The sequence below is a fragment of the Neofelis nebulosa genome, chromosome 9 (assembly GCF_028018385.1).
Source record: "Neofelis nebulosa isolate mNeoNeb1 chromosome 9, mNeoNeb1.pri, whole genome shotgun sequence".
NCBI classification, from domain to species: Eukaryota; Metazoa; Chordata; class Mammalia; order Carnivora; family Felidae; genus Neofelis; species Neofelis nebulosa.
Window position 1 is genome coordinate 102746015 of NC_080790.1, and position 14477 is coordinate 102760491.

Sequence of the window (14477 nt, forward strand, 5' to 3'; positions counted from 1 at the left end):
AACTGGACCACTTTCTTACACCATACACAAAAATAAACTTAAATGGATTAAAGACCTAAATGTGAAACCTGAAACCATCAAAATCCTAGAGGGGAACACAGACAGTACTCTCTTTGACATCAGCCATAGCAACTTTATTCTAGATATGTCCCCTGAGGCAAGGAAACAAAAGCAAAAATAAACTATTGGGACTGCATCAGAATAAAAAGCATCTGCACAGCAAAGGAAACAATCAGCAAAACTAAAAGGCAGCCTACAGAATGGGAGAAGATACTTACAAATGATATCTGATAAAGGGTTAGTATTCAAAATATATAATTAAACACCCAAAAAACATAATCCAATTAAAAAATGGGCAGAAGACATGAAGAGACATTTCTCTAAAGAAGATATACAGATGGCCAACAGACAAATGAAAAGAGGCACATCACTCATCATCAGGGAAATGCAAATCATAAACTACAATGAGATCTCACTTCACACGTGTCAGAATGGCTAAAATCCATACAAGTGTAGGAGATAAAGAAATCCCCTGCGCTGTTGATGGGAAGACAAACTGATACAGCTACTGTGAGAAACAGTATGGAGGGTCCTCAAAAAGTTAAAAATAGAACTACCTCTTGTACTGTTGGTGGGAATACAAACTGGTGCTGTCACTGTGACAAACAGTATGGAAGGTCCTCAAAAAGTTGAAAATATAACTACCCTATGATCCAGCAATCACAGTACTAGTGTTAAAAATACAAAAACATTATTTCAGTGGGATATATGCACTGCTGTATTTATTGCAGCATTATTTACAAAAGCCAAATTATGGAAGCATCCTAAGTATCCATTGATAGATGAATGGATGAACAAGATATCACACACACACACACACACACACACACACACACACACACAATGGGATATTATTCAGCCTTGAAAAAATAATGAAAATTTGCCATTTTCAACAACATGGTTGGAGCTAGAGAGTATAATGCTAAGTGAAATAAGTCCGAGAAAAACAAATACCATATGATTTCAGTCATATTTTGAATTAAAGAAACAATGCAAACAAAAGGGAAGAGAGAGAGAGAGAAATCAAGAAACAGGCTCTTAATTATAGAGAACAAACTGATAGGGAGATGGGTTGGGGGGATGGGGGTTAAAGAGTACACTTTTCATCATTAGCACTAGTAATGTATAGAATTGTTGAATCACTATATTGTACACTTGAAACTAATATAATACTGTACATTAACTATACTCAAAATTAAGATCTTAATGAAATTAACATGGCCCCCAAGCTCAGTGTTGAAGTGTTTTCCTAATGCAAAGAGGTTGTGCTGCCTTGTGGAGAAAGGGTGCATGTTAGATAAACATCATTCAGGCAAGAGTTGTTATGCTGTTGATGATGAACTCAGAGTTCATGAATAACAGTATCGTACATCCAGAAAAAGGAAGAGGAAATTCATTGATCTGTATGTAGGGCTGCTCCAAAAATTCCTAAAATAATGTCTGTGGTGCATGATGAAGCCATGGAAAAACTGGACAATTAGCTAAACTTGTGCATTCATGAGATAATGACGAATAAACAGAGCATAGGGGACAGCATTGTTTTGAGGCTGAAAACCAAATTAATTCATGAGCAGGTCATCTAGGGTCAGGAAAATGGTTAACTCTTCTTTGCTTGTGTTTCATTATAAAGAAATATAAGATGTCTTATACAGAAACACTTAAGGTTACTTACTGATTGAAAATGTTGTGACCAGAGGCTTGTGGGAATCGAACCCAGTATTTTCCTTAGGAGCAATAGCTCAGTATTTGCTAATTCAATGTTCATGGCAACACTGTAGAATATAACTACCACAAAGTGCAGGGATGTATTTTCAAATGGCTATGCTTCCATCATTTGTGAGAGTGCTCTTTTCTCTACCCCAGCTAACATAATGTTTCAAACTTTGATATCTGATAGTTGAATAATGGTAGTTTGCAGTTTTAATTTGCATTACATTTAGTATGAAAAATGTAGAACATCTTTTCATGTTTTGGAGCCACTTATATTCCCCTTGTTTTCTCTTTTTCCTTTTGTCTTTTTCTCATTGATTTGTGGCACATCTTTATGTATGAAGAAAATTAGCTCTTTTTCTATTTTACAAATTGCAGATATTTCCACTAGTGTGTCATTTGTCTCTATACTTTTTTCCCCATATGGCAAAAGAAAATACACATTTTTTTTTTTGATAGAGAAAGAGAGAAAGAGTGTGAGCAGGGGAGAGGGACGGGGGGGTGGGGAGAGAGAGAGAGAGAGAGAGAGAGAGAGAATTTTAAGCAGGGTACACGCTGAGCATGAAGCCTGATGTGGGACTCGATCCAACAACCCTGGGATCAAGACCTGAGCCAAAATCAAGACTTGGACGCTCAACCAACTGAGCCACCCAGGCACCCCTATAAACATTTTTAATGTAGTCAAATGTATTGATCATGGCTTTTGTGGCCTCTTGGGTTTGTTACAGTTTTAAAAGCTTTTCTTAAGAGATGTATAAGAGTTGTGTTTGTGTTTGAAGTTTTGTGATCCTTTGGTGTTGTTAAGGAATTTAATCTTTTCAGTATATAACATTAATTACAAATCTTTCTTTCCATGCTGGGTAAATTTCAAAGCAATAGAACGATGGAAGTTCACCAGGTTTTGGAATCCAAAAGTCCAGTTTGAATTGTAGTTTATGCACTTACTAAAGTGACCTAAGCCTTGTTACTTACTTGCTCTTAGCCTCAGGTTCCCCATCCGGACATTAGTGAGTTCTATTACAAAAGACAGTGCCTGGCACGTGATAGATTCTCAATGTTAGTTGCTCTCTCTCCTGCTTTCCTGAAGCCCTTGACCAAGAAATATTTTGATAAATTAATGTAAGACATATACTTAAATAAATAGGATTTCTTTACAAAAGCATTCTATAATTTAAATTATAAAAAAATTTCTGTTGAGTTTCTCAAGCCAGCCTGAACTAGTAACTCATACATACATACATACATACATACATACATATTTGAGTTGAAGGTACTAAAAATTGTATGTCAGTACAATGCACATTGCAAAAATACATTTTTTGGTAATAAATGGTTTTTGGTAATTTGGTAATATATGGTAATTTTTTGGTAATAAATGTGAAAAAAGTAAATGAAGACTGAATTTTTAGACACTGCATTATTTTCTTTAAGAACTCCTAGACTATGTCTAGAAACTTCATTGGAAGCCTTTTAATTAAAAAAGTAATTAGTTAATGAAATCAGTCAGTGTACCCAATTTATCCTGTTTCGTAATTCTAAATTTTTTACATATTATATTTTCTTAAAGCAGTCTACATTTTTAGAGAGAATAATGCATTCTAAAATCATCAAAATTGTGTCGTAAAAAATAAAGCATAATGTGTTTATCCTTTAGTTTCATGACTAGGTCAACTATATTTCCATGTATTTTTCTTTCCATGGCTAATTCATGAGCCACCTTAACATGTGGAGCATAAGGAGAAGTCGCAATTTTAGAAATGCCTTAACTTTGTATTTAAATACAATTGCTTTGTCACTACTCTAAGGAAATTCAGTAAGACTTGAATGCCTTTGCTCTATTAGGCAATTTAGAATATCCCAGACCTTGCTCTGGACTTCAAGAATTTTTGTAGTTCAAAGCAGATGTGTGAGGAAGAAAAAACATCTGGTGAAGAGAACTTGCTTCGTCGCGTGATGCTGTTTTCCTGCACTCTTCAGCAGAGCGTCTGTTGAGCAGGTTGGCAGGTTTGATAATTAATTAATGATGAGGGAATGAGCCACGTATCTGAGGACTCAGTTTTGCCCCTTACTGCTTCTTTCTTCCCCACATGTCTGGCAAAGCCTTCAGAGTCTAGGATCACTGATCCCACAGTTGTGTCTCAACTCCAACACTTGTCTTCAGGCTTAATTAGCTCAGAGATATAAACAGATGGATGGTCTGGGACCCAGAGGGTTTAGTGTTGAGCAATGCAGTTTTATTATCAGGGACTTTGAAACTTTTGTTGGAGAAGTACATCATCAAAACTTAAAAAAAAACCTTAGAATTTTGAAAGTACATACTTGAAGGCGACAGAGCTGTGTGTATCTGTATATTTGTGGGTTTTTCTTTTGTCACTTTTTATTTAAATAGAAGTTCAAACTTACAGGAAAGTTGCAAGAATAATACAAGAGACACCCATTATTCCTTTACCCAGATTTACCCACTGTTTTTATTTTACCCTGTTTGTCTTTCCATCCTCACTCCTTCCTTCCCCTCTCTTCCCTCTAGACACACACACACACACACACACACACACACACGCACACACATCATACACATTTAAACATGTGCTTTTTTTTTTTTTTAATTTTTTTTTTTTTCAACATTTTTTATTTATTTTGGGACAGAGAGAGACAGAGCATGAACGGGGGAGGGGCAGAGAGAGAGGGAGACACAGAATTGGAAACAGGCTCCAGGCTCCGAGCCATCAGCCCAGAGCCTGACGCGGGGCTCGAACTCACGGACCGCGAGATCGTGACCTGGCTGAAGTCGGACGCTTAACCGACTGCGCCACCCAGGCGCCCCAACATGTGCTTTTTTTTAATGAACTATTTGAAGGCAAGGTGGATGTCAGCTATCTTTACTCCTAATACTTCAGTGTATATTTCTTAAAGACAGGCCATTCTTCTAAATAATCACAGTATAGTTATCAAAATCATAAAATTTAATATTGATATGGGATTATTATCTAAGCCATAGTCCCTTTTAAATTTCATCAGTTGTCTCAGTATCATGCCTATGATGTTCCCCACCCTCCCCAGACCTATTCAGGATAACACATTGCATTTAGTTGTCATATCTCCTTTACATGGGAATGGTTTTTGTGTATGTTTTGACTTTGACATTTGTGAAGAGTTCAAATCGGTCCTTTAGTAGTATTCCTGTAATCGAGTTTGTGTGGTATTTCCTCACGCAGTCTGGGCTCTGCAATTTTGGCAGAAGTACCACAGGAGTGGTGGTGTATGTCTGACGGTGTCTTATCAGGGGGCACGTGGTGTTGATTTTTTCTTAATTGGTGATGTGAGTTTCGATCATTTGATTAAGGGGGGGGCCCATTGGTTTCTCCACAGTGAACCTACACTTCCCCCGTTTCTATTTTGTAAGAACATTATGGAGAGATATGTTGAGACTATGTAAACAGCTTGCTCATCTTCAAATTTTCACCCACTCGTTTTAGCAACCGTGATGATTTTCTTTTTTTTTTTTTTTTTTTAATTTTTTTTTTTTCAACATTTTTTATTTATTTTTGGGACAGAGAGAGACAGAGCATGAATGGGGGAGGGGCAGAGAGAGAGGGAGACACAGAATCGGAAACAGGCTCCAGGCTCCGAGCCATCAGCCCAGAGCCTGACGCGGGGCTCGAACTCACGGACCGCGAGATCGTGACCTGGCTGAAGTCGGACGCTTAACCGACTGCGCCACCCAGGCGCCCCCCGTGATGATTTTCTAAGTCTGTTATTTCTTCTATATTTACTAGTTGGCATTCTGCTGCAAGGAAGAGCTTTCTTTCCTTTCTCTTTTATTTATTCATTTATTTATTTGCATTAGTATAGGTTCATTGGTTCTTATTCAGTAGTGATAATTCCTTACTATCATGATTTATTTTGATACTTTGGCCAGTGGAAGCTCCTCAGTCTGACCTTGGGGTCATTTTGATAAGTTGTCATCATTCCTTGAGCTGCCTTACTTTCTGACATGCAAAAAGATGTTCCAGATTCATTTTATATTTTCTCTGCCCCAGCCCCAGAACGAACATTCTCCAAGGAATCCTGGTTCCTTTTCATGGAGAATGGTATTTAGAAACCAAGACTCTGTGTGTGTGTGTGTGTGTGTGTGTGTGTGTGTGTGTGTGTGTTAAGGGAAACTACGTTATGGAATATTACATGTGCTAAATCATTGTGTACTGTACGTATGAATGTATGGTGCATGTGTGTGTTTAAGTTTACAAGTTTCAAACAGAAGAGCACTTATTTTACATGTAATAATCATAAGTTTTGACAAGAAAGAAATACATTTTTCATTTCACAGTAAATGGCATTACACAGTTTTGAGTTCTAAATCATCTTGACATTTATGAAGGACCAAATGGAAAGTAGAGAACTGAGTGTGTTAAATATAAAGCTATCTTTAACTGTTGTATTAAAAAGCAAAGATTTATTTTCCATCTGTGATCTGAATGTGCCTACTTGTGTTCTCTTCCACGGCAGTGGAATTTCTGTGGAGCCACACGACAGAGAGCATGTGTGTTGGATACATGTCAGCCCAGGATGGGAAAGCCAAGGTAAGCGGGAACACTGGGGCATAACCTGAAAACCTTGCAGCTGTTGCATGAACCTCTAACTGGCTAAGTTGATACAAATGAAATTTTTCAGCTTCTGTTGGGCAGTAACTCTGTGATCTTTATGGGAATCTGATTAAGCACAGTTAACGATGCCAAAGAAAAACAGCAGATCTTTTTAGGTTTTAATGACAACGCAGGGGAGATTAGGAAACACCACCTCCCTTTTATTTTCATCTTGTTCTTCCTCATCTATTGTGAATAATTGGAAAAGAAGAAACTGGGGATTGAGAAGAGAAAGTGGGAGTAGAACTGATGGGCTGACCGGGCTGGGTGATTTTGCCGGGAGTGTTGGAATAGATCAAAGGAAACAGAGGGAAAAACAGTGCTTGTATACCACCCTACATGTTCAAGGGCAGAGGCAGCCGATGTGCTTGCACATGCAACTTGTCCAGTGCTCTGGTGTGTTATGGCATTCCCTGGCATGATGCCCTTGTGGGAAGAGTCAAAGGTCTGTGCTCTGGGCGACACGTGCCTGTGGCATGCATCCCTCGGTGAGTCACAACAATCACACAGACATACACAGCACCTCGTGAGTTGCTTGGTTTCACTGCACCCACGGTGGGTGAGTCTGGGAGTAAGAAATATAATTTGTGGGTTTTATTTTATACTGGCCTCATGTTCTTCTTGTTCATAAAAGTTTTAGAACAGCTGTGGCATATGATGTTTACTTGGCATTAAAGTGCCTCAATTGCAAAGCTGTAAAGTTGGGCCACCTCTTTTTTAAAGGACATAATTTATTTTGCACATTGGGAAATATAAGTAAGGAAACTTCTGATACAAACTGTCTGATAAATATTGAATCATTAACAAATCAAAGATGCATGCAGCAAATTAAGGGTACATGTCAGCTTATTGCTTATTGCTAACCCATCCAGACTGGCCTCTATATTATTCAGCAAGCCAGGAGCATCACAGGGCTTCTGTGAGTACAGCATACAAGAACATTTCATCAGACAAAGATTGACTTATATGTGTAATGGTATTGCTGAGTTCTCCTCCCCTTTGTCTTACCCTCAACTAATACAGTTTTCACACATTGTATTAGTAGGCTTATTTCATAAGAGAATGCACAGAGATTGCTTTGTTTCATAGTATATATGGAGAAGAATTATAATTGCTCACTTTAAAGGTGATTTTTGAGTTTCGAGCAACATTGCCTAATAGAATTTTCTGTGATGAGTGAAATAATTTATATTTATATTTTGTTATCCAGTGTGATAGCCACTAGTCACGTGGCTATTGAGCACCTGAATAATGGCTAGTATACCTGAGGAACAGAATTTTAAATTAGTTTAATTTAAATTACTTAGGGTTTTTTTTTAATGTTTATTTATTTTTGAGAGAGAGAGAGAGAGAGAGCGCATGTGCACAAACAGGGGAGGGGCAGAGAGAGAGGGAGACACAGAATCCAAAGCAGGCTCCATGCTGTCAGCGCAAGCCCAATGTAGGGCTCAAACCAATGAGCCGTGAGATCATGACCTGAGTTGAAGTCGGATGCTTAACTGAACAGAGCTACCCGGGTGCCTCTAAATGACTTACTTTTAATTTAGATAGCCACATGTGGGGCGCCTGGGTGGCGCAGTCGGTTAAGCGTCTGACTTCAGCCAGGTCACGATCTCGCGGTCCGTGAGTTCGAGCCCCGCGTCAGGCTCTGGGCTGATGGCTCAGAGCCTGGAGCCTGTTTCCGATTCTGTGTCTCCCTCTCTCTCTGCCCCTCCCCCGTTCATGCTCTGTCTCTCTCTGTCCCAAAAATAAATAAAAAATGTTGAAAAAAAAAAAAATAGATAGCCACATGTGGCAAAATAGCTACTGTATTGAACATCATGGGTTTAAAGAATGAGTGGAAAAATGGTTATTCAAATAAGTATTTTCAGAACACTCTTTTCTTCCCAATGGCAAAATAATTTCCAAATATAAATAAGCCTGATAAGCCATAAGAATGGCTTACAGCCATTTAAGTTTCTCTTACCCATGCATATTGACTCCGAGCTAAAATTGCTTTTTAATAAAAGAACAAGTAGGAGGTGGACTTCAGTATTTAAGCCAGTGTGGTGGGGGTGCCATCATGTTATTTAAGTCCCTTGTGTGGAAATGTTCCAGTTATCCCTGCTGGTGGCCTGTGGAAGGCACCTTTCTATTTAACATGAAATATGGGTAGTAAAGAGAGTGGAGAGTCCTGCATTGAGCCCAAAGATGTTTGGCCTCTAGTTGCATTGCTTGACATCTGGTCGATGTGGTTTTCATATTGCTGGTAAATTCTCCAGCTGGTAGTCTTGATTGGGCCAACAGATACAGCTGCTCCTCTTGCCTCACTTGTAAATTATGTTTTTGACCTTCCTTGCAGAGAGTTAATCCCTCTCCCTTTCTTCCTCCTTTGAGCCTGTGGCTACAAATGCTTTCCAGAAAGAAAAAAAAAAAAAAAAAAAAAAAAAAAACCACCCAAAACACTAATGCTTTGGCTGTTGAATTCTATTGATCAAAAAACCATCTCTTCTGTCATAAAGGCTGGAATTTTATTGTATTGCAAGTAAGACAATGTTAGAAATGAAAAGCTGGGCTCAAAAGAGAAAGGGGCAATAGCAAAGTTTGTATTCCTTTTAAGAGAGTAAGTAAGCCTTTGGCCTACCCCTCTGTTTTCCTGACTTCAATGAAAAAAATGCTGAATTAATGGTATACCCATTCAGTATGATGACTGGTTTGTAAAACATGCTCTTACATAATGTTGAGGTCCATGGTAGCAAAATAAGAAAGAAGGCATCTTTAAAAATTAAACCAAAACAAAACTCAAAAACCAAACAACAAAAAACACACACATTTTTAAATTTAAAAACTATTTCTAAAAAGTTCTTTTTTTTTTTTTTTTTTTTTTCCAATTTGGACTTATTGTTACCAACCTCAGAAACTAAACCACCTGGCTATTCAAACATTTTATTTAAGCTAGCTATGTTCAATCCAAGTTAAGTCCTTGAATTAAAGTTCACCTCAAAATCATACTGCTTTAAAAAGACTGGATAATAAATATTGTAACCAAAATCCATATATGATTTGAATTAAATAGAAGAAGTAGTTTCTTTTACAAATTTCTTTGTTTTCTTCTCTTTTTTATAGAACATTCTTTCAATTGTATAATTTAATTTCTAAGCCTGGTAACATAAGTTAGAGATTTTTTTATGAAACCAAAACTAGGGCATTGATACCAGTTGGATTTAAAAATCAGATTGCCTATATCCTACCCAGATAGTGCCTAATGAATAGTTTTTAATAAACACCCTGTGTGCATGGACTACTGTAATAAAAACAGATGTTAAGACTGCATGGAACTTATTCAAGTGTAATAAGTGAAACCTAGGTTTCTTTTACTATGTAGAGGTCACTTTTTATAACAATAGTGAAAATACTGTTATAAAAAAATTCATTCTTGAGGAAGAGCAGGCTGTTTTATGATCTTAACGTATCTCCCCACAGAATTCTTATTAGTTGCAGAGAAAAATAAATATAAATGGGGAAACCAGGCAACAACTTGACCTTGTGATCAAAATTAATGTGACTAGTGAGGGGCAGATGGACATCATGTGGCTCTGGATGTGATAACCTGAGAAAGGCACAACATCATTTTTATAGTATTCCATCTGGAAGTGCATAACCTGAATCTAAGCACAAGGAAACATCAGACAAATCTAAAATGAGGAACATTCTATGAAAAGAGAAAAAAAGGACTATATTCTTCAAAAATGTCAGTGTCATAAAAGACAAAAGCTGAGGGAAATGCTCCAGATTAAACAATAGTAGAGTCTTGACAACTAAATGTAATACTTGATCCTAGACTGGATCCTATATGGGAAGGGGGAAATGCTGTAAATGTGTTACTAGGTCAATTTACAAAATTGGAATATAAATAGAAAGAATTATATCGTTGTTAAATTTGTTACAACTGTACTGTGGTACGTAAAGAAATATTCTCACTCTTAGCAAATACAGACTAAAGTATCTAGGGATAAAGGGCCATAATATATATACTATCTTCTTGATGGTTCAGAAAAAATATGTGGATGGATGGATAGTTGGAGAGCAAATTACAAAGTAATGGAGCAAAATGTTATCAATAGGTGAATCTGGGTAAAGGATGTATGGATGTTCCTCGAACTGTTCTGTAATTTTGATATTATTTTTGCATAGACAATTTAAAATGTATTATCACTCTTGGATATTATGGCACATTTGATTAGGTTTGAAATGAATACGTAATGGAATGATGCAGTGCCAGGAAGCTGGAGCCTGGGTTTTCCCTCCACTCTCCACACTTGGTGTGATCACTCTGCTTCTTGGGATCTCAGGAGCCTCATCTGTAAAATGAGAATAAGAATACCTTATTATGCCTAAGTCCTTTCTGGGAGAAGGTATGATAACAACAAAGAAACAAAATCTGTCTCTGAATACAGATGACTGGACCCTATTAACTCCTTGATGTATCTATATCTGTATCTATATCTATATCTATATCTATATCTGTCTATATATCTATATCATAGATATATTGTATATATTATAGATATTTGCATATATTATGACCCCCTAGATATTTGCATGTATTAGTACCCCTAGATACTTGCCTCCAATATGCAAAATTCTAAATTCTGCATTCCAGATTACATAAGCAGATATGATTCTCAGTAGAATTTTTGCAATCCAAATGTTGCATTTACCATGTTTTGTCTTTTTTGAAGATAGTTTCTGAGGCTTAAAAAAAAAATAAACATCTATATAAAAGGAATAGAACATATGGGATTTCTGAGAGTTTTTTGTTAGGCTTAATGTATCTCTCAAATAAAGTCTAGGAGGAAGACAAATACAAAATGTGAGGCAGACAAGAAGGAGTTATCAAAGGAATCGAGAAAGAAATTTCTACTCCCAGTTAGGATGAAGAAAGTCACAAGAGACTGTTGCTCCTACTCCCAACAATGAGAATGAGCTGGATAAACTATAAAATCATAAATTTAAAAAACCATCCAAAAAGCTGAATATGCTAGAAAAACCTGAATGAACTAAGTCCCAGAAAGAGACAAACCTTTTTTAGGAGAGAATAAAAACTCTTGACTGGTTTATTTCTGGCAGAACATCAGGAAGAAGAGTAAAACTGACATAGAAAAATATAAAGAGAAACCAGCTCAACTTTTAATGAACTATTTATGGCCACATGTGTGACAGCTTAAAATCCTAAGAAGCCCCAGTCACAGGGTGAGTCTCACACCCACCACCAGTTCTTCCCTATGAAGCCTTCACCAAGTGAACACACCAAAGGCTTGGAGCATGGTAAAGAACTGAGTGATTCATCAAGGTGTGTAGGATTTGCACCAAGTACATGGCAGTGGCCAAAGAAAGACTGGAGATAGAGCAAGAGAGCTGAGAGACATCTCCCTGAGGTATAGTGGCCCTTTATCAAGTGCAAGGCAATTGCAAGAGAAGGCTGGGATAAAGCAAAAGAAATGAGAAGAAACCTCCCTTATTTCTGCAAGGTGTACAGGACCTTCATCAAGGGCAAAGCAGTGTACTAATGAATGCTAGTGCCTGGGGAGCAGGGTGAAGAAATATGCTATGGCATGGAAACCTGGGGGAGATTATCAAGAGTAAAGAGATCACCTAAGCATACCAGAAATCTGGTGGTTGGGCTATAAGCAAAGAGAAATAGCCCATGATTAGAATACTGGCAGCTGGATTATAAGACATAGAGAAGTCTTCAGAGTCTAATCAGGGCTCAGATCCCAGACTTTGCTTAAGGGAGATCCCTGATCCAGACCTCAGAATATTAGCCAAGAGTGAACTGAATCTAAACCTACCACAAAGCCCAGAACCAGTTCACTAGAGATTAGACTGATTCACACTCCTAACCTGTAGGAAGAGGGTGTGCCATTTTCTTAGGATAAATAATATCCATGTTAAATATAATTTACTATTATTTTACATGCAGTGTCTATCACACAATTAAAATTGAGTTCTCTGAAGAAACAGAAAAAAATTAATGGAAACTTATCCATAGATGACCTGGATGTTGGAATTAGCAGAGAAGGATAATAAAATAATTATGATAACTACAAAAAGAAATAACAAAATGGAAATGGTATAATGGAAAAATACAACATCAGAAATAAAGTACTTATTCGATGGGCTTAACAGGAAATTGGGGTGGAAAATATGATGAGTGAACTTGAGAACCATTCAGTAGAAACTGTCCAAAGTTAAACACAAAGAAGAAAATGAATCTAAGAAACTGAAACGAGTGTCTTACCTATGGAACTATCACAAGTGGCCTAAAATGTGTGCGTTTGGACTAATATAGCTGTGAAGTTCTTATGTTAGTATTTGAATGTAGTTTGAGGTAAGTGTGCTTATTTAATTTCTAGAGCAACAAATTTAAACATAACAAAAAATTTGTTAAAAAAAATCAATGCAAGACATATAAGAAAGTATACTACAAAATATTAACCAAAAGGTTGGTAGGAAAAGAGGAACAGAAAAACATATAACATAAAACAAATGCTATAAGACTTTAGTTCAATTATAACAATAATCACATTAAATGTGAATAAACTAAACATTCAATTTAAAAGGCACAGATTTTCAGATTGAAAAAAATTTCAGAAGACCCAACCATATGGTGTTTATAAGAAATAGACAAAATTAGTAGTATAAAGACTCAGACAAAATTAGTAGTGAGATTGTAGGAAAAAATGTATCTGCAAACACTAAGCATAAGAAAGTTGGTATGGTTATATTAATGTCAGGCATAGGAAACATTCTAAGGTGAGGCAGCATATTTCATATTGATAAAATGGCCAATTCATTAAAAGAAGACAAAAATTCTAAGGATGTATGTACTGAGTAAAGGAAGTAAAAATTGAGAGAACTATAGAGAAGAAATCAACAAGTCTACAGTGTAGTTGGAAATTTTAACATTCCTTTCTCAGTAATAAGTAGAATAAAAATATGAACAGCACTATGATCCAGCTTGACTTAAGCAATATTTATAGATTCCACACTCAATAAGCTATTCTTTTCAAGTTTACAAGGAATACTCACCAAAAGAAATTGGAAATTACTTCAAATAGAATGATAATGGAAATGTCTCAGAATTTATAGTATGCAATGAGAACACTAAAAGAAAAAGTGTGTCCTTAAATGCTTATAGCAGAAAATTTAAATAAATGAGTAAAATTTCCATCTTAAGAAGATTTAAGGAAAGTAAATACAAAATAATCAAGATTAAAAAGTAAAAACAGTGATGTAGAAAATAAAAAAAATAGAGAAAAATCAACAAAGCCAGAAACTGGTTCTTTGAAAAAAGTTAATAAAATTGATGTAGCCTTAGAAAAAATGGTCAGGAAAGAGAGAATAGAACAAATTACCAATATCAAGGTTAAAGAGGGAATATCAATGCAGAATCATGGATCCTACAGACATTAAATGGATAATAAGGTAACTTTATTACAATACATTCAGTAACTTAGATGAAATTCATAAATTCCTTGAAATAAAAACCCAAATTAGGAAATCTAACACAGAAAATTGGAAAAAAGCATATACATATTTAAGAAATTGAATTTATCATCAAAATCTTCTCACAAAGAAAACTTCATGCCCAAAGAGGCAAGAAGAAATAGGGGCACCTGGGTGGCTCAGTTGGTTAAGCATCTAACTCTTGGTTTTGGCTCAGGTCATGATCTCAGGGATTGGTTTATAAGTTCAAGCCCCACATCGGACTACATGCTGCTGGTGTGGAGCCTGCTTGGGATTCACTCTCTCTTTCCCTTCCTCTCTCTGCTCCTCCCCCCACTCATGTGTACTGTCTCTCTCTCTCTGTCTCTGTCTCTCTCCCTCTCAAAATAAATTAACTTAAAAAAATAAAGAAATAATACAGTCTTTCACAAAATCTTTGGAAAAACAAGGCAGGGGGAATGCTTTCCAACCCATTTTATGATGTGAGGGTAATCTCCATATCAAAATTTGGCAAATATTTTACAAGCAAGGGAAACTACAGACCAATATCCCTCATAAACATAGGTGTAAGAATTC

At 36.5% G+C, this 14477-nt stretch overlaps 1 protein-coding gene across 12 annotated transcripts in view; it reads left to right on the plus strand.

Moving 5' to 3' along the window:
• TASP1 (taspase 1) overlaps positions 1-14477 on the plus strand; it is a 389761-nt gene that overhangs the window by 228802 nt on the left and 146482 nt on the right. For 11 of the 12 annotated variants that reach the window (XR_009248818.1, XR_009248816.1, XR_009248817.1 and 8 more), the window contains one exon: positions 6277-6350. Coding sequence is in view for 8 of the 12 variants with exons in the window: in XM_058684862.1 (XP_058540845.1) it covers positions 6277-6350 (74 nt within the window). In the remaining 4 variants the exon portion in view is untranslated. Of the gene's footprint in view, positions 1-6276; positions 6351-10636; positions 10658-14477 lie in introns of those variants that run through there. The other variant, XM_058684865.1, reaches the window with a different exon arrangement.